The 27863-nt window shown below is 36.8% G+C and overlaps 2 protein-coding genes and 2 long non-coding RNA genes across 5 annotated transcripts; 3 read left to right on the top strand and 1 right to left on the bottom strand.

The window, feature by feature from the left end:
- Positions 1-5561: 5561 nt before the first annotated feature.
- LOC118438344 (zinc finger protein 62-like) lies at positions 5562-8184 on the top strand. The gene is made up of 2 exons (XM_035858330.1): positions 5562-7413; positions 7785-8184. The coding sequence occupies exons 1-2, from the start codon at positions 5668-5670 to the stop codon at positions 7893-7895; spliced, it is 1857 nt and encodes a 618-aa protein (XP_035714223.1). The 5' UTR covers positions 5562-5667; the 3' UTR covers positions 7896-8184.
- Positions 8185-15697: 7513 nt separating this feature from the next.
- LOC110857923 lies at positions 15698-17291 on the bottom strand. The gene is made up of 4 exons (XR_002548715.2): positions 16543-17291; positions 16359-16464; positions 16170-16261; positions 15698-16069 (listed from the first exon to the last, which is right to left on the bottom strand). It is a non-coding gene; the product is annotated as an uncharacterized LOC110857923 (long non-coding RNA).
- Positions 17292-20477: 3186 nt separating this feature from the next.
- LOC118438328 lies at positions 20478-22009 on the top strand. 2 transcript variants are annotated; one of them, XR_004836695.1, is made up of 3 exons: positions 20478-20515; positions 21410-21511; positions 21625-22009. It is a non-coding gene; the product is annotated as an uncharacterized LOC118438328 (long non-coding RNA). The 2 variants fall into 2 exon arrangements; XR_004836694.1 differs by lacking the exon at positions 20478-20515 and having other exon boundaries at positions 21041-21511.
- Positions 22010-26018: 4009 nt separating this feature from the next.
- LOC110857776 lies at positions 26019-27239 on the top strand. Its single transcript, XM_022106390.2, has 2 exons — positions 26019-26301; positions 26366-27239. The coding sequence occupies exons 1-2, from the start codon at positions 26085-26087 to the stop codon at positions 27106-27108; spliced, it is 960 nt and encodes a 319-aa protein (XP_021962082.2). The 5' UTR covers positions 26019-26084; the 3' UTR covers positions 27109-27239.
- The last annotated feature ends 624 nt before the right edge of the window (positions 27240-27863 follow it).

Below are 27863 nucleotides of genomic sequence, written 5' to 3'. Positions count from 1 at the left end.
AGTCACATATGTCAATACTCCGTGCTGGTATTGATTTGGTAATAATTTCCTATCGTATTAATAGTAAATTATTCCTGAGCGGTAAGCTTTTCATGACCACAACATTACTGGACGGTAATTCCCGTTAATACCAATGACGATGGAGTCACATACATACTCCGGTCGGTAATGATTTAGTACCAGTTTTCTAATAGTGTAGAAGGGTTTGGTTATCCATTATCTTAGATCAGTTAATTTTACCGTATTTCATATTGCTAGCAAGTATGTGGCCGGAAAAGATAATAAATTATGTAGTAAGATATCCTGCGGCATGTCAAGAAGGAAAACATGACACAAACTAGGCACTGGTTATATGTAGGCACGGATATTTACTTTACTTATCCTAAATTTAGATATGATTATTTCAACACACTCAAACTCGATATTGGCTAGTACCAAGCTTCTAGAAGTTTATCTAAATTAATTCAATTCGTAACCAATCTATAACTGGGTTATTGTACAATATTTCATGAACATGTACCTTTATGGGCATATGGCCCCAAAAAACGAAGCCAATAAAATTCATTCACTCATTCAATCTCTAGCTGGGGAGCAGTTGGTACATATTTCAATTGCATACAATTTATAAGTCTCTACATCTAAAAGTGAAACAAAATTTCACAGATTGAAACTTGTGTAACAAATACGACTTCCTGCACCGATCCGTACTTATGGAAGGACACTCCGACACCACTGTTTTAACTCGTTTGATTAAACGAAACTTGAAGTATGGAGATATTTATGGCTGCTCGTATTCCACCTGGCAAGGGGACAGGGTCATCCCAAAGTCGAGGAGAGGGAAAAATTTTGTCAGACTTACAATAATGCTGCATCTCTTGTACTTCCTCGCTCAAATATGCAGCATTAGTACCGCGACGCAGGCGACTTTGGTCGATAGAATTGAAGCCGGAATGATAAGTGTAATTTATTTCGTAGCGTTGGCCTTTCGATGGGAATTTCATGTGGACCCCGTTGCTGCACAGTTGCTCAACTACATATCAAATAGTCCAGGTTTCCTTGTTTAAATAATTTTTTTCCTGAAATTTCAAAATATCGAGTACTAAATAGTGTATTGAAGTAAATGCGGAATCGATAATACAAACTTTTTTTTTCATGGTAGGTGGTTTGACCACTTATCTGCCTGCGTATGCCGGCGCTTGTTGCTACAGATTCTATGCCGCACAAGTGTTCGGATAGCTCAGTGGGCACAGAACCCGTCACGAAAGCGGGAGGCCCTGGGTCCGTAACGCACTGTGGAAACCCCTTTTAATCTATCATCGGTTCCTCATTTTCTTCAACTTAGTTTTTTTTTAAATTTTAGCCATATTTACTTATTTCCTCAGCTATGCAATCGACCAGTCAAAAATCGACCAGGATACTGTTCTGTATCGGATTCATTCTTGACCTGACGGAAATTTACATCTGGCTCTGGGCGATTATCTTGGCCGCCTTGACAATCTTCCTCCCGTGTAAACCACCCGTGTAAATCATTCACCTGACGTCAATAGTAGTATCAGGATTTTAGGCTTTTTCGTCGCCTATGTTGCACTTCTGTTTGCAACGATAGTAATTTTTAGTGCGGGAGGAAAACTAAATTCTGACACGAGTACGTGGCTTAAGCGGGCAAGTTGGGGTAATGCGACGCGACTAGGAAGAAGAGTTCATGCGTCCTTATTCCCTTTGAAGGTTGAGTTTGGATATAACTTTGTTGAAAGTTTGACCCCACTTATAGTGCAAGAATTTTGCATTAGAAACTCGGCGTCGTTGTTAATAACGATGAAATAAATATGTAGGTAGGTAGCTCGTCTTAAGTTTTGATGTCCCTCATATAAATTATTCATTAGTTGGAAGTATAAATACAATAATATAATACATTGTATTCACGTGGGTTACTAAAATTACAATTTGCACAAGAATTGGACTCTACAAAATCTTTTGCATTATAACAATTTATATTTTCATTGGCTGTGTGATTTTCATAAGTGGTAGGATGGTAGGTACGGAGCGACTCACTTTTTTGTCATTTTTAATGTTGATGGTACAGGGAGGCATTTTAATTTGTAATGACTTTGCACTAAAAATTATGGGCTTCTCGTACAATCAGTTCAAACGAGCCCTTATTCATATACCCGGGTTGTATATTAAATATTATTATATTATATATTAATGTGCATATCTATGTATTTACATAATATATTTCATTATTCATAAACAGTTTATGGCAAACTATTGGTTTTAGATAAAAGACGATAGAAACTTTGTAATTCATAAATAATAAAATAGGCTTTAATCTATTTATACATAATTCACAACTTTAATTCAACCTTAATTTTTAAAAAACACATCCGATAAACACATGCACAAATCTATCTAGGTACATATGTAGATTCGTGCCTGCGTAGCAAGGCATACAAACATACGAACTTAAATTCACATAACTTGATTCACTCAGTTACATAACTTTGAAGATGTAAGAGAAATTAAGAGCACAATTTCAACATAAATTAACATTAAAAAGGAGTGGTATCTATAAATATGAAATGATTCTTACTTATTCAAACCCAGTAAGATCAACGTACTGCAATCACATCGTTGCGCCTTAACGGCTAGACAGGAGGCATTATTTTGCAAAACAATAGGGCAAACTTTGCAGAAGGTTACATCCACTGGGACCAAGAAGAACACTAAATATATCTTCACTCCCTGACTAAACCTACTTTTTTTTAGAAAATATGCCAACCCCTCTAATTTTCTACGCCATTCATACGAGCTTCCGCTATAACAGCTATCTTTGGAAAACTCCGATCGGTTGGGATCAGAAAACGAATCGAATGACGTATGACAAAGCCCCACACATGAAATATTTCTTGTGGTATTTTTGTGTCTACGGAATCCTCAATGGTTTAACGGGGGCCTCAGCATTCTACACTATCTACTGGCAATTCCACTCGCCAAGAAAAGATATCAATTTCTCGTACATCGTTCAGTATGCCATGATGATTCCGACAGGTGGACTGGCATCGGGGATTGCAATGGTGGTGATGGCGTTTGGACAGCGGGCAGTGGAAATAGTCAATGGTGTATTGGATTTCCATGACATTATGAAAATTTACAAGATCACGGGTATAAAAAAAAGTCCCATATGGATTTTAAAATAATTCAAGTTAATTAACCTGAAATTTTTGTAGAGGAAAAGAACCAAGTTGTGAATAGCAGGTGGAAAACGTGGGTGAATTTTTTGGACCGGGTATTTCGTAAAGCGCGAATTCCAAGTATCGTCTTGACGGAAGGCGGTCTGGATTGGACAGGTCGCATGAGTACAGCGGAATACCATAATTAACATGGCGCGAATACATATCTTTAAATATTTGTATTATTGTAGGAATGATCGGCCTCGTCTCGGCGGCCGCTTTACCAATCGTGTCGCCTTTAATAGTACTATCCGGCATATTTGTTCTCAAGATGGATGTGTACAGAGTCCCTCTGGAAGATATGTGGATATATTTCAAGATCGACGTCAAAAGAAACCTCGTCGCCTCGGTGGTGTACATATCTCTAAGGGTTATATTGTCGTTTATGGCAGTTATGGAGGGACAACGTATATTTCCGTTCTTAATGCACTTCTACGCATTAACTGAGAAGCTGGCGATTAACAGTATCCGCATATTTGTGGAATATGCGGAACGAATTAGGTTTGTAGCTACACGACAAAACATCCATTTTGAATGGTCACATATGTCCAATTAGATGTTTTGTGACTACACTCTAAGAAACCCGGTAACTAAGTTATTACCAGGCGGAGTATCTATGTGACTCTACCGCATGGTAAATAATTTATTATTGAGTGGTAGATAATTAGTTACCAACTGGTAATATTTTCAAATTTCGCGACCGGGGTTATTACCGGTTTGGTAACTAATTTTCTACCACTCAATAATAAATTATTTACCATGCGGTAGAGTCACATAGATACTCCGCCTGGTAATAACTTAGTTACCGGGTTTCTTAGAGTATAGGAACAATAAGTGCGTACTGGCAATAATAAAATTACAGCTATATTATTGTTTTTTAGAAATGGTCTTGAGAATCTAACTCCAAATTGGATCGCCTTATACCAACATCTCGCTATCTTCTTATCACAAGCAGAAAAACAATTGGCGACCGAGATCTTCTTCTTGATGTCGAGCGGTCTCGTTCTCTGCGCTGGGCTAAACTTTGCCACTATCCGATTCCTCGACTTCGAGATGCCACCCTTATACTATGCCATTTTCCCCTTCTTTGCAACATTGCTCATCATGATAATTCTATCCTTGCTACCCGTGGCTGTTGACGTGTATAAAAATTCCGACAACGTCCTCCGAACATGGATCCATTGAATTCCCGGGGGACGCAAGGAGAATGCATGGATACGAAAGAAACTAAAGTGCGTGAGACCGATCCAGATTTATGCGGGTGTGGCTGGATTCTACTTTTACAAGTTGGACGGAAGTGTGTTAACGACGTACTTCATGACTATCATGGACTGGACGGTAAACTTATTGATAACCTTTCACCCTTCGGCGGAGGAGATTAATGCTTTAGCGAAAAATTTGGATTAATTTTTCTTGTTATACAGATGCTTGTATTAAGTATTTTTGTTTGTAGGTCTTGATGCATTATTTATTTGTGGTTCTCAATCCTCAATATAAAAAATGGGTTATGTTTCCCATTAATAAGCATTTTACTCACTTATAGTTTAAAAACTTATACTCACACTAACCTGTAATACTACATGAATTTCAAATATTTGATCCCCACTTGACTTATATGATCTCAACTATTCTCAACCTTTCCTAATACTATATTTTTAGAACGAACCCACCTTCGAACTAAACCTGTAATTACATAGATTTATGATCTATGTACATATTTAAACACATACTTATCATATAAATGTGTTCAAAATTTAAACAGGTTTGACAAGTTTTCTTCGTAATATATGTAAAGTACATATGTTTTACATATGTATGCATACTTACTTCTCTTACTGCACATCTCTCATCGTATACACATCGACACAAATATGTAACTTATCTAAATGAACCGTCCAATATTAAATATTTAACAGCAACCATGATTCACGTTAATATTATTAATGTGACAAATGATCACGGCAGAGGACAGAAGTTTATCTTAGGCAGAAAAAATATACACAAAAGTTGTCTCCGACTTTTCATCGCTCGTTTCCTTTCTAAAATCATTTTACACAAACGTGTTTTAGTTTATCCTTTCTGTATTGCAACCTTTCTGTAATGCATAAAATTCCAGGCAAGTTCCTCACTCCTTACTAACAAAAAAGGGCTACATAAGTTAACTTAATCCTTTTCTCACTACATATATATGTACGTACATTATTCGGGTAATTTTCCTCGCATGGGTTCATAGAATCAGGTAGATACTCAAATATGTCCTAAACATATAACAAATGCTCACTTTGCCTTTTAACCTTTTCTTACACTAACTTATTTTTAGTTGGACGGTAGGCGTCAGAGCATAACTACGTCTAAATAAGTAACCAAATTAAAGTAGTTTCCATCAAAAATTGCCTTATTAAACACTCTAAAATTTTCCATTTTCCATACCGTCAAAATGCCGCTTGCAACCCGAAAACTTTACAAATGTTCGGAACCCAACTGCGGAAAGCTATACAAGTCATGGTGTGGACTGGACCATCACAAAACAACGGTTCACAGTGGAAACTCTAGAATAAAGTGTGACCTGTGCCGCAAAGAAATTGATATAAATTCGCTACGTGGCCACATGAAAAATGTCCACTCTACGATACGAAACTTTAAGTGTACCTTCCCAGGGTGCAAAATTGCTTGCGTGTTCGCTTCCACCCTTCGAATACACGAGACCACCCACCTCCCCTTAAGCCAGCGACGAATCCACAAATGTCCCCACTGCCCGAAACAATTTTTAGACGAGAAAAAACTCAAACTTCATAAAAACCAACATGATCCTCTCCTCGTTTCTAAAAAGTTTCCCTGCCCATTTTGCCAGCAAGAGTTGCATTCCAGAGATTACCTACAAGAACACTTGACGGCGAAACACTTAAAGGAAAAATCCTACAAATGTGACACCTGTTCGAAATCGTATGCATGGTCAGATTCACTCCGAAACCATCAAAAATGCCACCTGCCGCCCGACCAACGGGTCAAATTCAGGTGCAAATCGTGCCCCAAAACGTTTAATTTATCCGGCACTTTACGCACCCATGAGCGGTATGTGCACTTAAAAGAGAGAAAGTACCACTGTCACAGGGAGAATTGCGGTAAAAAATATTTTTCCCAGCCCGAGCTCGACCGACACCTTTCGTCCACACATGACGGACTCAAACCGTTTAAATGTGAGCCCTGCTTAAAATTTTTTGGCACTAAAAATTCCCTCCGTATTCACAATACTAACGTCCACAATACAAATAGTCGGAGCCGCCCATTTAAGTGTGACCACGCCGGATGCGATAAAGCTTTTAGATTTTACGGCAGCTTAAAAGTGCATAAAGAAATCCACCTCACCCCAAAAGAACGTGCCACTTATTCGTGTCCCATCTGCCAGAAAACCATGGTGACCAAGTCCTACCTCAAAAAGCACATGGATCAGCAGCATGAAAATCCGGATAATAAACCATTTTCTTGTAACCTATGTGTCAAAACTTTTAGGACGAGGGAACACTTAAAACTGCATTTGAGAGGGCACTTAAAAGAGAAACCGTACAAGTGTGATTTGTGTGAAAGTTCGTATACTAGTACTTCCGGTCTTAAATATCATCAGAAAACGCGGCACATAGAGGAAAAAAACAGAATTTTGTTGCATTGTTCCCTGTGCGCGGCTACATTTCTGAAGAAAATCAGCCTACAAGACCACGTGTCATCGGTTCATAATGGGGCCACTTTTAGTTGTCCGAATAACTTGTGTACAGCCGTTTTGGGATCGATGAGAGCGCTCAATGCGCACGTGAAAAAATGCAGCGATCCGTTCGTGCAGTGGGAACGGTGTGGGAAGTGGATGAAGAAATATTGTCTGGAAAATTTTCATGTGTGTCGAAAAGGTGTGAATGTTTCGAAACTGGAGAGAATCCCTTGTCCGGAGGGGACTTGTGGGGAGAGCTTTTTAGAAATTGGATATTTAAAGAGGCATGTTCGGAATTGTCATCCCGCAAATACACATCTTGCGAAGGGGGTGGATTGGTTAGAGTGTCTATTTTGCAAGAAATCGTGTCCCACGCTAATCTGTTTGGAGGATCACGTCAGGACACACACTGGAGAGAAGGTGTTCAAGTGTCAATATTGTGACAAGGAATTGTATTCAAAGAGAAGATTTGTGTTTCATCAGGTATGTATTTCATATATATTCATGTATAAATAAAGAATGCTTCGGAATGATGGACACCTTTGACCTAGTATGTATGCTACATATAAATACATATCTATCATATGGGAAAACGTGAAATTTGAAAACATAGCAGTTTCCCTACTAATTTAATTATTTACGAGAATCTGCAAAACCAAAAGTCTTAACTCCATGCCGTTCCAAAATGACGAGGAAAACCGTTCAAAAGTTCGCAAACCTCAAAAGTTCGAACCTGCAAACGTTTTCCCAAGGATACATATGTACATATGTATATGAAGTAAAAAGTTGGCAACCACTCCAATGCAACCCTTAATTAAATATTCGGTCACTTAATGAATTTTCAAATTTCACAGAATGTTACCCATATTAAGGAGTACAAACGCTTTGAATGTTGGGTACCCCTGAGAAGACTTGAGACAGAAGGCACGCCCAAAAACTATGTGAAATTTGTCAATAATCAATAGGATGAATTATGAGAGTGTTACTTTTGCTTGAGGAAATTGACTTGGAGGACTTTCCAGGAACATATCAAAACTCATACCGAAGAGTATGGCAGCCTTATAGGGAAGGAACATTGTAATTAATGTTTATGCAATGGAATATGTAATAGTTTATATTTGTGTAATAGAAAACGGTGCACATCGCTACAAAAAATTATTGATTGAGTTTTGCAAAACGAACGTATTTCAGGAAATGATTTCGAAAAATACTTGTTTGAATTTTAATAAAATATTTCTCGTGAAAAAAATTCAATTCTGAAAATTTATAATTTCCTACATAGCGTCATTCGTTTCGAAAATAAACACTACAATTAATCATATTTAAGTATTTTCGATATATTTTACCTTATTGAACTACAGATATACAGACGTCGTATACTTGTTAATGGCTACTTATATTTATTATTTATTCATACTGGTTAAGAGTAATCACTTTGAATGTCGAATGCTTAAATAGTCTGCCAATTACTTAGCAATTCCGTGACCTATCAAACTACCCGACTTTGTATAATAATATGTACAGGGTGGTTCAGAACGGGGTTTATAAGGGAATTAACTTTTCGCCAGAATTCATTAAAAGGCGTTACCTCTCGCAATGGAAACTGTCTCGCCCAGTGGAGGAAAATGGGAGAAAATTTGTGCAAAAGTTGAACTTTGCCGGTATAGCTTGAAAAAAAGTTGCATTGTCAATCCCAGATTTTGATGTCCTTGGGGTATGTCGTAGTGCTTGATGAGTGAACTAAAACCCTGAAGTGATCTTATTCCATGGCCTCATTTGCACCCACTCAAAGTGGTGAAAAACGCGACAAAATCCGTTTTCACTCGTATAAACCTTTGCCAAAAATCCAATTTTAGTTAGATTTTGATAATTTTTGCGTTTTCTTAATCTCAAGCTCTATTATACCCAATTCAACTTTCTGGGAAGTTTGATTTTTCCAAGATATACCCCTGCTCAGAAGTTTTTCAAAAATACTGAAAATGAAAAAAATTGGGTTCATGTCTATAATGATAATTATGTATACAGTTAATACATACGATAGAGCAACTATTTGGGATCAAGAAAATGTAACCATTATCAAAATCCAATTAAAATATGATTTTTAGCGGAAGTTTGAGTGGATCAGTTTTCGTGTTTTTCAATTTCTGAACCATGCACCCTGCACACGCATTTTTTCTAAACACGTAAGGTGAATACGTAAGTACCGTAAGTACGTAAGCGAGGCGTTGCAGGTAGCTTTAGAAGGCGTTTATGAAAAACTAATATCTTCAGCCCACTTTGTTTCGTAAGTAAGTGTAGTTTAACTATTTGTGGGGACATTTCATGATTAAGAATTGTATTCGCTATTCGACATATCGTCCGAATCTTTTAGTTAGTTGCCAAGAAAGGAGATAGAATATTAATTTTAACTCACAAGTCAGGAAATATATTTAAATAGACCTAAACAAATATTTATATGTAACCCACATTTTCGCAGGTTCACTCTAATTCCTAAATTCAATTTGTGGGCTCGTAGAAAAAAATGAAGTTCTAATGCTTTTATTGCTCTAAATTCAGAAATGCTCATTTTTGCAGAATTAGGAAAAACTCAGAAAATCAATTCAACAATACGTTAATATACTAGTATAGTGTTTAATCCTAATATAATAATAATAATTCGTTTGATCACTGCCTGGCTGTGTCCGTTATTTCGGCGTAGCAAGCGCAAGTAGTAGAGGTCCTTTTCCTACTCTCTGGCTACCATCCCTCCTCTCCCCTCTCTCATTAAAAAGCTGCTAAGTTGCTGGAACGTACATGTGCATGGGCTTAATCCTCGTGCGCCAATATAATGCTTAAAATTTAGGTATAATCTAAGCAAAATCTCTTCTCTATGATGCGGTCATCCCTTCTAACCACTTTATCCCTTATTTCTATTTACACGATTTCCTACATTTTCCATTTCTCATTTTCCACCGCTACCAAGCCTACTGCAATAAATCTTACTGAATCTGTGTTTCAACACTTGGATCCCGACTGCCACCTAATTCTAGCTCATCACAACAATTTTCAAAACTCTGACATACTTTCTTCCCCGATTCCAAGCAAGAAAGGGATTTACATCTTTCACCTCCCACAAATTAACGTCACAACTTGGGCCACGTTACCCAGACCTGTAATATATGGAGAAAGAAATTCTCGTGGGATTTACGCAAGTTCCCAGAAAGCTCATTTCTCTTCGCGGGCTTTCTGTTTCATCGGGGTCGTCATCACCCAAAAATCTGACTTTGATAAGGAACCAGGAAAACTATCAGACAAAGAAGTTTCTCGCTTTACTGAATATCAAACAAATCTTGTATGATATCATGTATGCTAAGCACCCTTATATTTTTTATACCAAGGTAATGTCAGATCTGCACATTTCGCTACTCATTCGTGTACAGTTGAGCTTTAGTCGTGTTCTGCGCAATATTCGGGTGGGGACTGCCGTATTCACATTTGTATTACATGTAGTAGTTGTACTGGAGCGAGATGACTGGTATGAAACAACCCCGATCTGGGGATGGGATAGCCCAGTAATACAACTGGATAAAAAGCAGATTGGCCAGGTAATAAGTAATAATTCCCACTTTTACTCGATAGTGGAACGTCCCACCGACTTTTTTCTGCGTACAAGTCGGAAATCCAGTCTAAACCTGGGGGGATTTTATAGCCGGAAAGAATCTTGCGGAGCATATGGTAAGGGTCCGTTCTACCTGATCAGAGAAGAACGTTATCGCCCCCGTGCGGTATTGTTACTAAGTCTCGTTTGCCTCGGAAATTTCACGGTTGGTGAAGCAGAAGATGGTAGCGCATCGACTGCAAAGTATAACAAAAATAGAGATAAGGAGATTTTCACGTATAGGGAACAGGTCAATATTTACATGCACAGGCAAAGGACACAATTTTCACCCACACTCTATGTGACTACAATTAAGCAAGGATATTCATTTATTACATGCTTTTCGACGGAGGATTTGTCATTTAAGCATACGTGAATAATAATACGTATATAATGATTTTGTTCTGCTGCCATTTTTGCCTGAAGATGACCTCCTTATTGAACTAAATCCAACCCAACCAATCAAAACCGATTTTGGCATTGGGTTGGAACTAAAGTTAAAGTGGATGAGGGATGTAATTTTGTCTAAGTTAGAAGCAGGTGATAACACGATTTCTTGGCGTTGGATGGAAAATTTTAGACTATTGGATTTACTTGATCCGTGGCATATTCCTCACCCATTTTTTGAAAATTTTACGGACACCATACGCATTGAAAACGTCTGGGATGTTGAGCATGCTCTCGTACAATGTGGTCGAACAGCGTTAATCTTATACGACAGAGAGATCAATAAGGAACTCCGATACTTTGAGAAGCACAACCCATGGCTGAAGTTTTTCAAGTCCAAGTCAGAGGCAATCCTGGTTGCAGAGTCGGGATGGAGATTCTACATGAATGGAATATCAGTTATACCGCAAATATTTAGGAGGTTATATGTCGCTGGGATTGTCCAACTGCTAGAGGACTGGCCACAAATGGTTACTCCGCGAAGGGCAAACATAACCAGAAAAGTGCACACCCTTGTAAAGCACCAGCCAAGAGAAAGAGTTCCTGAACCCATTTCATTAACTGGGAATATTCAAATAATTTTTTATATATACTCAACATCCATAATGCTCTCAGTTGTCGAAATTTTAATAGTGGAAATTAAAATGTATAACTATGTATGGCAGGTATTACTATTTATTAAATGGTGGTCCGTTGCCAAATGGAAATACGTAGCCTACTATTTGCAGATGTGGATAAATGATTTCATAGTTTAATACATCAGAACCAGGTGTCACCCTGAAAATATTTGTCAGGTCCTCAGCATTCTAATTCATATAAAACCATGGATTATATTAGTGGAAAGGTAATTTGGTACTTGTAAAATTTAACCTTAAATGCACTTAAAGACAGTTTTGTCTATAAATAAATAAATTTTTCTTTGCAAAAAGCCCTATTACGATCGAAATATTTATTTGCACATCACCCTAATAACTTTCAAAACCGATCCAGACATCGTGACTAAGCAATAAACAAAAATGTTCATCAAAAATGTCACTCTTCAAACTAGAACTTTTTCCTTAATTTTTTGTTCAAGAATTATTAGCTCGCACTTCATACCAAGAGAGCTATTGAATTCGTATTCTCCGTCTGTTTTATGGATCGACGAGTATAGGATGTCTATGCGACCGGAATGGGTTTCGGGTAAATCGTCGTTGGGTAACTCATTGGCTGTGGTGAGAATTTGCACCGTCCTGTTATTCGGGGAGCCTAATCTCCCATTTTTCCCACGAATTTCTACCAATCTGTCCGAACTAAGGGAAACAATGAGTGTATTCGTTAACAAAAATCAGGTTACTACGCTGATGATTTTTACTAATAGTAAGCCTGACCCCGTTTTTTCCTTCGTGGACTACTTTTTTATATGAAAAAATAATGAATTCCCCCCAATGTTTAGTAATTTTTTTGAGTTACATATACGCACAAGGTTGGCTTTGTTTCGGTTAGCTTTAAAAGTAATTGGAGGAAACTTTTTTGTACTATGTTTCACTCACGTATTTGAACACGATAGTTACTGGACTAAGGGAATCTCACGTACTTGGTAACCAAAGGGTCAAGTGCATAAAAAATCGGGAACGTTTCGGCCTTGATTTTGTAGATAAGATGAATCCTCGCAATATAAATTTAAGAGGTTTTTACAACTTTTAAATAAATATCAATATTTTATTCCTTTACAATACTATTAAAGAATTGAGCCACTCTTGGACCAGCGTACGCGCCCAGTAAACCATGGATATGTTTTGTAAAGGATTTACCATCCTCTGCAGGACATCCAATCTGCAAGCATATTTACAGATGTAAAAAAATGAATAAAATTCAAAGTAAAATATTATGTAACCCAGTAAAGGGTAGGATTAAATAACTAGAACGAAGTTCATTAATCCTGGGACGTATGAGTTTGTTGCGGTCACTGTGCGGGAGGAGGAATTCTGTAGTTTTAAGAAAATTGAAACATCCAAAATTTAACATTACGTTGTATTGGGAATTGTCAAAATTTTAGACAAAAAAATATTTAAATTTAACATTTGATTGGCGTAGGAGAAATCCATAAAAATGAGAAGAAATTTTCTCCGCAGAGAGAAAATGGTGAAAATCTTCGACCTTCTAGAAACGATTCCCGCACCATGACAACAATTTTTCACAACGAGTTTTGTTGTCTTGAATAAAAGCGTTAAATATACTTGCAAAAACTGCCCTGTACAAATTCGCAAGCTTCACCGCCACAGGATTTTTACGTAATTTTCACCATGTGGTACTGGTAACAAAAAGTGCAGAGTCGGTGAAATTGTTTACCCACACGGTGGCAATTTACCACCGAGCGAATAGGACTTTTCCCACTCCACTACGTGTTCATGTTCACTATTGTTTAAAACAATTTGTTTTCCGAAACAGAATAACATCTTTTTAAGGTGACTTACATTTTTAGGATCCTTGAAATTCGCAAATACACGCTTTCCTGCTCCAATCGCAGTGTCCCCCCTTAGCGGCGTGATTACATTTACAGTCAGTGTCACAAATTCGAGTAATGTTCCCCACATTTGCGATGCAATGGAGTGAAATATTTTCCACAAGGGTAGTTAAATCACCGCAGTAGCAGTTGTCATCATTTTCACTGAAGCTACAAATACCTCCAGCCGTTCCATGGTTATTTTTGCAATCATTATCGCACGAAAGGAGGGCTTGCGGGCCGCAAAGAAAGTTTTTGTACCCTCCACCGTTCAAACTTCGAAGGAAATTTGGACCCGACTCTGTCGAAGGGTGATTTATAGCTCTTGAAACCTTTCTTGGAGCAATAATTTCATCTTTTTGATGGGTTGTTGTTACCGTGGCGGCGGGTTTTCTGGGGCTAAAAGGATACGGGTGGGATCCGAAGTTTGGGAAGGAATCCTACGAAAAGTGAAGAAAAAAGTATTTTAAATCTTTGAATAGTATGAATAAAGTTAATATTTTTGACAAATACCATCCCACCGCTTATGTTTTCGGAGTAGTATCGGATTCCAGAGTATTCAATGCCATATATTTCCCAAAGACTCGTACAACTCGTGAATATGAAAATTGTAAAAATGACCATGTTTCACTTTTGATATTTTTGCGGGCTCAAGATTTTGTGTGATTCGATTCACCACTAAATTTTCTGTGAAGAATATACGTCTACATCTCGGTATTTATACAGAATGCAAACCGTGGCTTAGGGAAAAGTTAAAATTTACTTTAGCGATTAGGTGACAGGTGAATATTGAATTAGTTAAATTACAATCTCACAAATTAAGTACATGACGCAATACTTAATTTGTGAGATTATCATTAACATTATTGACGTATTTTATAAAGTGCGTCACAGTTCAAATGCGGCATTTAGACAGCCCGAGTCGTAGCATATGTGTAAGTACCCTGTTAAAAATGTACAGTTGTACATCCAATTATCGGTGAAGCCACATATGTACACTCTTAAGCGGTTGGTATTAATTCATGACGAATCATTACCGGACGGAGTACATATATGACTCTACCGGCATCGGTAATATCGATCGTTACGGCGTAGTAATGTGGTGGTAATGAAATCGTTACTACTCTGAAACAAACTATAACCAATGCGGTATGGAATTATTACCAATCAATACCAGTACGGAGTACATATGTGACTCTACCGGATGCTTTACAGTGTAAGTATGTACACCGGTCGTTACTGATTCAATACCATTTTCTAAGAGTGTTGATAGACTGAGGAAAGAGATATTTTTATAAGCAAGCATGGTTTTACCGGGACAATTGGTTTACCCCTATGTATTTCTAGATTTTTAAAAATGTGCCTCAAGTCCAGTTAAAAATTTAAATTAAATTACAATTAAATTTGGGAGTCGGGTCAGGCCTAGTAAGTATGTATTAATATTATTTATGAAATTATATTATATTTTATTTATTAGTTATTGAATTAAATTTGTGCCAAAATGAGGGACCCACAGACACGATGGGTAAACAAGACATGTCTCGGAGTAGAATAATGTGACCACATTTTGAAACAAGATGACAGGGAAACCAGTTCGATTTAATGTTTATTATGGCATTAAACTCAATTTTGTGAGGTTGTCCTTATTCGCCTAAATTTATTTGTCAACTTCGCGACAATATGCAAAGATGTTCTTGACATCTGTACCATAGTATAAAGAGTACGTCGTATGGGAAAATATTTTATTACGGCGTATAATTACCAGACGTCGGACATTATTTATAACTTTTTCATACCAAATCAGATCGTACTAAAACTGACATCCCATCTAGTAGATATTTCGAAGTTTTTATGTAAAAATATTTTTCTTCATTCATAAATTAAGGTTTCCTCAAAATTATATTTCATAAATATTGTAGAAAATTCAAGTTGAAAACAATTTTTCATGTTCATATTTTCAGGTTTTTTGAGCACATATGTATTACATGCATATATTGCGGAATTTACGTACATACATATATATCCGCCCTCTGGACATTTTGAACAGAATTGTCCATTTTGGCTTTAAATTAGAAATTAGGTTTGAAGATCGATAAAAAATTGACCATCTACGGTCAGGTTGGGTAATTACCAGAGCTTGGACATGTATGTACATAAATTCCGCAAAATGTGTTTAAATCATTCTCATGTTTAAAATAGTGAAGGAACATCTAATAATTCTTTTATTCGAATCGACCTTATTTACATATTTACACATTTCGGAATATGAATGTTCACCACATTAAATATCTATTCTGAACTTCAAACGTCAACATCCTTTGTCCTCAATTACGTTTCCTATTTTCTTTTGACTTCTGATCTCCTCTCAACTCATCAACAAATCGTTGTACCACCAGCACAAAGTATAACACAACCCCCAAAACACTACCAATAATCAGTACGCATAGCAATGCGGCAGCAAATATTGCATAAAATGCAAGTAAACAGGCGAGGACGGCCATGATAATTGCCATTAATCCAATGAAAAAATAGGTCCAATATAACCAGGGCAAACAGAGTCGAACGTTCCTCTGAAATATAGATAATAAATACGTTAAAAAACTATATACATATCTGGTGACTAAACTATTTAGAGTTCGTTTTATCAAAAAAGCTTATCAAAGCGATTACCGTCCTGTATCCTTGGAAGAGAATAGCGGACAAGATTGTGCTAACCGATGTCATGAATACGGCACAAAATTGCAATAATATGAAGAGTGTGGCTGTAATACATAATAATCAAGTAATAAAAATATTTATTCTAGATGCATGCTGTTAAAACCTTATAGATTTGCTTAATTAAGTAATTAAGGTACGAACGATATTCCTTAAAATAAGCGTTGGTTTCTTCAGGGAGTTGATCCGGATGAAAAATCATGATATTTGCAGTTAACGAGTTGTGTATAATTTGTTGAACACCCGCGATCTGCAATACATAGGTTCAAAAAATAGTAGAACATGTGCAGTTGTTTATAAAATATGAAAAAAGTAATGAAAATATTACTGTGTTTAAAATTGCTATAATCGCCGTTCCCGTGGCAACTGAGCAACACCCGCAACAACATGTGCCCCCCCATTTTGTATCAGAATAATTATGTGTAATTAAGAACGCCACGAAAATGGTGTTGTTGTGTCAAAGAAAATCGAAGGGAAAGATAATTTGTTCAAATTATTCGTCTCACAGTTGATCGCTTAAAATATGATCAATTACATATTACGATATATCAGATTCATCCATTCCACTTCATTCACTGTCGCCTTATCTAATCTGATATGCCTTTATCTTTTCCCACATAATCTGTCCTTACAAATTCTCTGAAGTTATTTCTCGTGTCAATTGCTAAAATAAACATACACTCGCCAAGAATTTTTGATATGATTTTTACCAGCGTTGGTACTATGCAATTCTACGTTTTCGGCAATAATTTACCAATGAAGCATATATGAGAGATCTTGTATTTCTCTTCCATGCCAATGAAGGGTAACATATCGGGAGAGGCTAAATCCTGCTCACTGCACAATGTCAACACGGTAAATAAAAATATTACCGACAGCGGAGGCTATTTGTTACCCCCGCAAGCCAACTTCTATAGTGATACATACCACACGGTAGAATTTTTCTCATGTTTCTAAGTTTTAAAAAATCCCAAGACCAAAATAAAAAATTTTATAAGTATAAATTCAAAAGAAACAATATTTTTTAAACAAATGTTTCGAAAAATCAGGTCTGAAATGGCAGGAAAATCTTCTCAAAGAATGTGATACGTAGAGGACAGAAGTTTATTCCAGGTTAGAAAAGGATTCCCAAAATACACAAAAGTTTGGTGTCTGCGTGCCTTTGACTTTTCAGGTCTCGTTTCCCTTTTAAAGCCATTTGCATAAATGTGTTTCAATTTATCCTTTCTGCATTGTAACCTTTTTGCAGTACATAAATATATTTCCAGACAAACCTCACTCCGTGCTAACAAAAAAGCTCTTGCTATGTATGCTCATACATACATATGTAAATATACTCTTCGAGACTCGAAGTCTTCGAGTCAACTTCTTCGCATGGGTTCAGGTAGATGCTCAAATATACGCTAAAAATATCCTTAATTTCGACCTTCCCATTTAACACCTTCTCACCCTAACTTCGTTTTAGTTATATGGTAGGCTTCAGAGCATAACCACGTCCACAAATAAGTTAATATATTAAAACCAGTTTCCAATATTTCCATACAAAATTTCCATATTAAGTTAAAACGTATTATTCCCCATACCTTCAAAATGTCAGAAAACCCTAAAGTCTACAAGTGCTCGGAACCCAACTGCGGAAAAGTGTACAAGTCACGGCAGGAATTCCGCTCCCACAAACGTATGCTTCACAGTGAAAACTCTCGAATAAAGTGTGACCTGTGCCACATAGAACTTGGCGTAGCTTCGTTTCCAACCCACCTCCCCCTAAGTGAACGACAAATCTACAAATGTTCCCACTGCCCCAAACAATTTTTAGACGAATCACAATTTAAATCACATAAAAAACGACATGATCCCAATTCTCTCTTCGTTCCTAAGGAGTTTCCCTGCCCATTCTGCCAGCACCCGTTGTATTCCATGTCCTACCTACGCGAACACTTAACGGCGAAACATTTAAACGAAAAATCCCACAAATGTGACACCTGCGAAAAATCATTTGGTTGGTCGGTGTCACTAATGAATCATAAAAAATGTCACCTTCCGCCCGAACAACGTGCCGAATTCGGGTGCAAATCGTGCCCCAAAACGTTTAACCACTTCACCCCTGAGAGACGAATATTTTCATACCTTTCACCCCTAGTAACGGCGAATTTTTTCTTCCCTTGACCCCGAAATTTTCACCTACTGTATGACGTTAATTACTGGGAGATGAATTGAAAAATGGTGTTCCCACCTGAATTATTCTGGACACTTTTTTATGAAAGTTGATGCGAATAACCATTTGGGAACGGATTTTGAGTTGTAATTTGCCTTTGGGCATTTTTGCGAACCACTAATGTTTATAGCCGAAAATAGCCAACACGCCGAATTTAAAAATGATTGTAATTGCATGGAAAGTTGCACAAACATTGATTAATAAGTGCATAATAGTACATATATTCACAAAAATCGATTATCGCGCCTCAAAGGCCCCAGATGCCGATTTGGGCGGGAAAATTAAACAGCAAATATTGCTTTCAATTCGTGACATCGGCTATAAATAATTTTGTGATTAGCCTAAAATGTGTAAAAATTGCTTTTTGTTCATCTAACATGCATAGAATTTACGCATACTTAGGGCGGGAAAACAAACGTTTTCTTACCGTGACTTTAAATTGATAGCAGTTGTAATGAATAATTATAGCATGAACTGTTCGAAAGCATACTTTAGCGCATTTTGAATATAACTCAATTTTAACGGGAAAATTATATGCTACTTTCCAGGCAATCTCTTAATTTTCCCGCCCAACGAGATTTCATCGGCTCCAGTGGTTAGTTTTCCCGCCAAAAATGTCGTTGGGGCGTTCTAAATCCGAGAAAAACAATTTCACTAATTTTATCTGAAAGCGCTGTTGAAATATGGGACGAAAATTCCATGCAACAGCAGTTTTCAAAACTGGGCGTGTTAGCTAGAAATAGCCAGTTAGCTATAAATTGTTTTTACCTCCCTTTATAACATTTGGTTCTGAAGAGGCAATTCATCTTCCCGCCCAAATGGCGGATTGTTGACTCAAAACTATACTTGGAAGAGCAATGACCTAATTTTTTTCGAATACGACACATAGTCGTAGGCCGGTGGGAACGGAAAATACGCCACATGGTCGTTTCCGTTGTCAAGGGTCAATACGACACATCGTCGTATTTCGGAGCCAAGGGAACTTACGCCACATAGTCGTATTCGGCGTAAAGGTCAAATACGCCACATAGTCGTTATAGGGGCGAAGTGGTTAATTCGTACGCCCATTTGCGCGTCCATGAGCGGTATGTGCACTTAAAAGAGAGAAAGAACCACTGTCCAAGGGAAAATTGTGATAAACAATATTTTTCCCGGCCCGAGCTCAACCGACACATTTCTTGGAACCACGACGGACTAAAACCGTTTAAATGTGAGCCCTGCTTAAAATATTTTGGGACAAAGAATTTACTCCGTATTCACAATACTAACGTCCACAATAGTCGGAGTCGTCCATTTAAGTGTGACCACGCCGGATGCGGGAAAACCTTCAGATTTTCCGGCAGTTTAAAAGTACATAAAGAAATCCACCTTCCCCCGAAAGGAAAACTATGGTGACCAAGTCCTACCTAAAAAAGCATATGGAACAGCAACATGAAAATCCGGACCATAAACCGTTCCCGTGTAACCTATGTGTCAAAACTTTTAGGACGAGGGAACACTTAAAACTGCATTTGAGAGGGCACTTAAAAGAGAAACCGTACAAGTGTGATTTGTGTGAAAGTTCGTACACGAGCACTTCCGGTCTTAAAGAGCATCAGAAAACAAGGCACGTAGCCGAAGAAAGCAGAATTTTGTTGCATTGTTCCCTGTGCACGGCTACATTTCTGAAGAAATCCAGCCTACATGACCACGTGTCATCGGTTCATAATCGGGCCACTTTTAGTTGTCCGAATAATTTGTGTACAGCAGTTTTGGGATCGACGAGGGCGCTCAATGCGCATGTGAAAACATGCAGCGATCCGTTCGTGCAGTGTGAACGGTGTGGGAAACGAATGAGGAAATATTGTTTGGAAAAGTTTCATGTGTGTCGAAAAGGTGTGAAGGTTTCGAAACTGGAGAGAATCCCGTGTACTGAGGGAACTTGTGGGGAGACCTTTTTAGAAATTGAATATTTAAATGGACATGTTCGGAAATGTAATCCCGCTAAAATACATCTTGCGAAGGGGTTGGATTCGTTGGAGTTCTATTTTGCAAGAAATCGTGTCCCACGCTAATCAGTTTGGAGGATCACATTGGGATACCAGGGGTGGGCAAAATACTTTGTCAAAATACAAGATAAAAGATAGAAGATACAAGATAGTATCTTTATCTTGTATCTTCGTTGCCTGATCACAGAAGTATCTTGTATCTTATATATTGTATCTTTTAGACAATCGAAAAGTATCTTGTGTAAGTATCTTATCTAGATACGACTGTCAGAAAAGTATCTTAGATAGTTGACAAGATACAAGATACTTTTTTTCAAAAATTCCGACAAATTAAGTCAATTTCTTGCTACTATCGGTCAATTTGACCATGAATTTGTCGTAACCAGAGTGTGGTGAATTTTTACTTTATGTTTTACCAATTTGTGACACAACTGGTAAATACATACATACATACATATGTAGATATAGACATATATTCATGTGTACATACATGTGCATATGTGCATACGTTGCACAGTATTATGTACGTGATATGTACCTACGCTTAATTGATGTATATTGAATAAAGTATGATTATAAATATTATAAATCCACGTGAACTTGGATATTATAGACACTATAGGGTTAAGTATGTTAGGTATGGTATAGGTCTATATAGTTTTTCGAAATTTTTCGACACGTAGGCACTTGCAACAAAATTTGTAAGGTGATTACATAACGATTTTAAATTTAGTATTAGCTAGATTTTTTCGTTTAAATTATTAAACATGACTAATTCAGCATGAATACCAGGCTAAAAAGGGAAGTATCTTATCTAATGTAAAAGTATCTTAAGATACATATCTTGTACTTTTATCTTGAATACTTAATTTTTAGGAAAGTATCTTGTATCTTGTATCTTGTGTACTTGAACAAGATGTATCTTTTATCTTGTATCTTATATCTTGTCTTCGAGAGTATCTTATCTTGTATCTTGTATCTTACGACCAAAGTATCTTGCCCACCCCTGTGGGATACACACTGGAGAAAAGGTGTCCACTTGTCAATATTGCGGCGAGGATTTTTATTCTAAAAGAAAATTAGTACTTCATCAGGTATGAATGTGCATATTTATGTGTTAAATCATTAACACAGAGGGTGTCTTGGAATAATGGACGGCAACTAAATTAAATATTCGGTCAATTAATAAATTTCCTAAATTTCACAGAATGTTGCCCATATTAAGGACTACAAACGCTTTGAATGTTGGGTACCTCTGAGAAGACTTGAGACACAAGGCCCCCCCAAAAACTACGTGGAATTTGTCCATAATAAATAGGAAGCAATATGTATGAGTGTTATTTTTGCCAGAGGAAATTGACTTGGAGGACTTTCCAGGAACATAAGTATGTGTCAAAACTCATACCGAAGAGCATGCCAACCTCAGGATTAGAAGTAAGGAACGTTGTAATTAATGTTTATGTAATAGAATATGTAATAGTTTATATTTTTATAATAGAAAACTATGAATATCGCTATAAGCAATTACTGATCGAGTTTCGCAAAATACTTGTTTCAATTTTAATAAACTAGTTTCTATGAAAAATTCAAATTCAGAAAATGTATAATTTCCTACATATTTACTGTTATTCGTTTAATAATAACAACTATACATACATATTTTCGTCTTACTACGTTTTTTCTCAAGTCCGTAAACCCTTCCTCTTATCTAACTTCGGTTTGGCGGTGGTGAGCATTTTCAGTGTCCTGTTATTCGGGGATCGTAGTCTCCCATTTTTTCCGCGAATTTCGACCAATCTGTCCGAACGGGTTTGATTAATCAGAAATCCGAACGCGGCATTTAGTCCGGCAGTGATGAATCGGGTCCCAAAACAGCCGAGAACGTGGGGCGTCATCGCTGGGATAACGATGGTCACGACACAGTGCGAAAATGGAGCGTAGGATTTGCAGTAATATTCTGTCCCGTTGAAAGCCTCTAAAAAATACTGAAAAAATTAACTCGAAGTGAATTTATATATGTTTTTGGAAATATACCCGCCACTTTGAAGCAGGGTCCCGCCTTCTGCATTAGTTCGTTTCGTATAGTTTCTGGAAAATTTTCCGCAAAGAATAGGGCAGATTTGAATTGATCGAATGCACCATCCTCGTTGAGCTGAAAGGATAATCATATTTTTAAAATGGGGAAAATTTGCAAAATGTGTTCATATAATTCAGTTGCAAAACTTTGTTACCAATGTCACTACCGAGTGTGGTAATAGTTAGCCAACTAGGCTTTAATTTGTCACAGTGTGGTAGCAGGTTAAATTCAATGCTACAAATGCTCACTCTGTTAGAAATGTAGCCACGCAGGTATTGATTTCTCCGTGTTAAAGTTGCTACCGCTTGGTATTAAAATTATACCCGAAGATTAAAATTTGTTACCGATACGGTAAAACCTTTATACTGAGCTATCTACACAAAATTGTTTATTAATACCATTTTGGCAGAGTCATAAATATACCTATGAAACCCCCTTGGTTTTATTTTAATACTGAATTTCCAATAAAATTATCATGCAGAACTTTACTTACCACGGCCAACTCGTTTAAGAGGCATTTTACAAAACACTAAAAAAATTATGCAACCAATTAATTAAAAGCAGTAGCTAAATAATTAAGTTAATTAATTAGTTAATCAATTGTTAATAATGTTTATTATTTAGTTTCTCACAAAAATTCGTGTCACAACTTGGCCGAGACTTTGAGTTTCTAATGACTTTTCTACACATGGTCCCGCCGCGTCTAAAACGACGCTGAGCAGGTTAAAAATCCATTTTTTACATGATTTCTGCGCCGGAGGTGCTTCAACTTTTCCGTTACTCTCGGGAGCAATTAGCTGCATTTAAAATGATTTCATTATATTTTTTTGTGTACTCAAATTATGATAGTTTCAAAAAAAATTCTTACCAAGATGAATATTGCACAATAAATTCCAAAAGTGTTCACGAATTTCATTTTTCTAAAAATAAATTTCTGAACTTGTCAGGTGCCGACCAGACAAGTTCACCAATCTGATCGTGGTGGAAATTTGTACCGAACTTCTCGTCCTCGTCTCGTCTAGAACTAATCCGAACCAGAAGCCGTGGGGGTATCTGAGGACATTAACATTGTAGGATAGGGGAGGGACTGGTTTATATAACATGGACAGATGCGAACATCGAACAACCGTGGGGACATTGTTGTCCTTCTGACCCCCCCCCCCCCAGCCTCCGCGGCCACTGGTCCAAACGAGGTCTTTCTAATCGATCAACTCGGTTGTATATTAAATAATATCAGATTAATCAATTTATTTTACTCTTCATAAACTATTAGCTTATGGAGAAAAGAATATAATACTTTGCTACAAGTGAATAATTAAATAGCACGTAAGTCAGATTTGATTGCTTTGTAGAAAATTTATTTATTTACCCTTCGCAACTTTAATTCAACCTTAATTTTTATAAAGTCAGAAACATCCAGTAAACAAAAGTATGTAGGTAGATTCATGCTTTTGTAGGTAGTAAAGCATAAATTTAATTTCGCAAGGCTCACTCAAATACTTAACTTTAAAGACGTACAAGACCTTCAGAGAACGATTTTAACGCAAATTAACATAGAAAAGGAGTGGTACATATCTATAAATAAATATTTAATCATTGAAACCCAGTACATAAGGCAATTATTTAGATCCTTGCGCTTTAACAGTTAGGCACAACCTGGTCATTTTTCCAAGACCTCAGATACTTTGACTTATTCCATCCATTGCACAATTGCTCAGAAGAAACGTTGGTTGTGTTGACCTTCGTAATTTTAAATTTTAACCAAAACGGAGTGGTACAGATATCTACATTTCACACCATCGCCTTGTTACTTGTTAGTACGTGAAAGACAGAAATTTATTCCAGGTTGGAAAGGGATACCCAAAATGCACACAAATTATGGATTTGCGGATCTTTGCCCCCCATTAAAAGCTACCCATGAAATGCTACCCATTATATGCTACCCGAGATGATCTGCCCCCCATTATATCCTACCCCACCCGTTTTCACTTTCTTCCTGCAAATTAAACCAACATGGATACCCTGTTTTGCGTCGTAGTGCAACATAACAGTTACTGTTTATTAACGCAAAATTAGTCAAATAATAAATTCTCAAAAACCGAATCAATACATAAAATCTCGGAAAATCAGTCGAACAACAGATTCTCAAAAAATGAAAATGATTTTCCGAAATTTTATGTTTTGATTAATTTTTTGAGAATTTATTAATTGACTGATTTTCCGAGATTTTATGTATTGATTCGGTTTTTGAGAATTTATTATTTGACTAATTTTGCGTTAATAAACAGTAACTGTTATGTTGCATTACGACGCAAAACAGGGTATCCATGTTGGTTTAATTTGCAGGAAGAAAGTGAAAACGGGTGGGGTAGGATATAATGGGGGGCAGATCATCTCGGGTAGCATATAATGGGTAGAATTTCATGGGTAGCTTATAATGGAGGGCAAAGATCCGCACACCCAAATTATGCATCATGCTGCCTTTGACTTTTCAGGACTCGTCTCTCTTCTGAAAGTTATTTCAAAATATATTTAAATCTACAGGGTGTTTTTGGCATCTAAAAATACGGTCAAATGTATGTATGCATTATCAAACACCATTTATGCGGGCATTGATAACTCGTAAAATGCGTAAGTTTTGTAGCGTACATAATCTTACAAACTTTGCAAAATATAAAAAACGCCATTGATCTGAGTAACTTCATAGAAATTTTAAACTAATTTTTCCTAGAAATATTTGTAAAATTCTGTAAAATTTTACAGAATTTACGGGTTTTACAATGTTACCAAGGACTGTGCGAATTGCCTCAATGCCAGAAATCATTATATTTTCTTCATTTAAACTTTTAGATATACACAACTTATCCTGCCATGTTGGGAGATTGAACCCAGTAGTAGGATTACATTTGTAGAAATTATTCAAAATCTTGGTCAAATACCAAGTTCTGCAATACCATCATGACTTACACAATTATTATATATTGGCCAATAAAGTACCAAAATTCGTTTAATTTACAATCAGCGTACTCACGTTAACCTTCGCATATTTCGCATATCTCGCAAATTGAGCATAGCAACATAACTTGCGAAGTTTTGCGAGATATGCGAGATTTCGCAAAAATTTTGCTGGAAAACCATGGGATTTTTTTTCGCAAGTTTACCCAGTAATTGGTCTTGTTCTTATTTCGCAAAATTCCTTCGCAAACTTATCCTCACCATCGCCAGCAGGAGAAATTAATGAAATCCATGGGTACACTACTAAAATATCTAGGTGTTTTTCAGTAGGTTTGCGAGATTGGCGAGATTTGCGAAGTCATATTTTGCGAATCCACTCACGACAGAAATATTTTTATCTTCGCAAGTTAGCTAAATGAGTTGCGATGCGAAATAAGAAGTTGTCGTGAGTACGCCCAATGTTTCAAGGAGTAAAGTTACTGAATTTCGATCAAGTATGTGTATTCATAGTCAAACAGTTGAGTATGTGAATAAGTACAATTTTCTGGCTAATCGTTATCTATGGAATATACACAAAAAGATAACAAATTCATGATGTAAAGTAAAGTTTGTAAAGTAAGCCATGACTGGAATTGATGTGCGCACAGATCAATTTCAGTCACAGTTCGAAGCCTACCTATTTAGTTTTGGCGATCTCAACGAGCTCCATGGAATCCAGTGGGTACGATTACAAGTTACTCGACTCAAGTACGAAAACTGGCTTCAATTTTTCCCCTCCGACGTGTCACCCGGAAACAAAGAAAAACCCGCAAAATGTCCAATCTACCAAGACAAATAGAGAAGAATCACTACGTACGTTGTTTTACCTTTCAACCAAACAAGGTTAAAACTATATCATTTTAAAATAAACTTTTAGATCCTGACCTCATCTCACCCTGGAGCCCGCCTTCCAACTTGAAATATCGTCTTCTCATATTTCTTAGCATATTATTTGTCTTAACTGCCATCGTAATTTTAATGCTTTACGACCCCACAACAAATTATTTGCCAAAAGCGCCTCCATTTTGTAACTTGGCTAATCAAACGCGCCTCGTCAAAGCGGCCCTCCTCGACTTGGCTGACCCCACGTGGAATTTTTGTGGAAATGAGGCCGTCACCTTAGTCTTAAATAATTTAAAAAATCCTACAAATCATTCCCAACCGAACATAAATTGTCCAAGGTGTGTTAAAATTCTTAACGTGAAAATTGATCCCTTCACGAGTGGGGAATTTGACTCGATTCTTGCAAGCCTTCCGATGCTGGAAAGCTTAACGTTACTTGGACCAATTAAAAATGCTATGCCAGCCACCAATAAAAAATCTGAGATATCAGTGCCGATTACGTCGCTTCGCTTAGTCGATACTTCATTTGATCAAAATTTGTTTAACCGAATTGCAAATATTGCTGTTCTTCCATGCCTTAGAGACCTTTATTTGGAATGTAGTCATCCAAATTTAAATGAAACAGAGGGATTATCTAGTACGCTGAAAAGTTTGCAAATTTTGTATCCTTCACTTAAAAATGTGCATTATGAGAATACGCGGTATCCTGGGGTAGAACTATTGACAAGTAAAGAATCACATGTCGAGCTTAATCTTGTTTATCAGGAATGCTTTTAATACTTGAAATTTAACTAATAAAACTAGTTTAATATACATATATATATATAATTCTTGTTTCGCAAATACCTTAATAACTATAGGCCTGTTCAAAGTACCTTGGATGAATAAATATTTAAAAAGGTTTCACATTAACATCGATTTTGATGTCATTGGGGGTTGCTAAGGTCAAATCTTAGTCGTGCATACATAGTTGGACACGTCATACAGTTAGGTTAATCCGGAGATATTAAACACGCGGAATTCAGATTTGGAAGGATGTTAGCTTTCGATTGGAGGTCCCAACAGGATGTGACCAGTGTTTGCAAATTTAATATGAAAAATATGTATTTATCTTTTTTGCACACCGCTCATCATTTAAGGCGCATCTAAATAAGTAAATATATACATATGCAAATATCAATAACGTTAGATAAAATATATTCCGTAGTTAAATATGAAAACTCAAAAGTGGTTCATTGGTCATGGATTATCACCCCTTTCATTCACCATTTTATCTGGAAATACCAGGTAGATAAACAATTCAATGCCCAATAGCTACATACAATGGGTTACATTACCTTCTACCAAATCCCACGTTGAGTTGTATAATTCACACTCTTAGAAAATTAAATACGATAAATACGATACTTAATTAAATACGATAAATACGATACTTAATTAAATACGATAAATACGATACTTAATTAAATACGATAAATACGATACTTAATTAAATACGATACTTAAATTAGATATTACTTGCCGGACCAGAT

This window comes from Folsomia candida, unplaced genomic scaffold (genome assembly GCF_002217175.1).
Source record: "Folsomia candida strain VU population unplaced genomic scaffold, ASM221717v1 Fcan01_Sc019, whole genome shotgun sequence".
In the NCBI taxonomy this organism is placed as follows: domain Eukaryota; kingdom Metazoa; phylum Arthropoda; class Collembola; order Entomobryomorpha; family Isotomidae; genus Folsomia; species Folsomia candida.
Note: the sequence above shows the minus strand (reverse complement) of the source record. Positions and strands in the feature narration are given on the sequence as shown.

Excerpts from the sequence above, each read along its gene's own strand:
- LOC118438344 (XM_035858330.1), top strand. The coding sequence starts at position 5,668 with ATGCCGCTTGCAACCCGAAAACTTTACAAATGTTCGGAACCCAACTGC. Across the intron at positions 7,414-7,784 it reads GAAGATTTGTGTTTCATCAG|AATGTTACCCATATTAAGGA; the intron begins GTATGTATTTCA and ends CAAATTTCACAG.
- LOC110857776 (XM_022106390.2), top strand. The coding sequence starts at position 26,085 with ATGTGCGCACAGATCAATTTCAGTCACAGTTCGAAGCCTACCTATTTA. Across the intron at positions 26,302-26,365 it reads AAATAGAGAAGAATCACTAC|ATCCTGACCTCATCTCACCC; the intron begins GTACGTTGTTTT and ends ATAAACTTTTAG.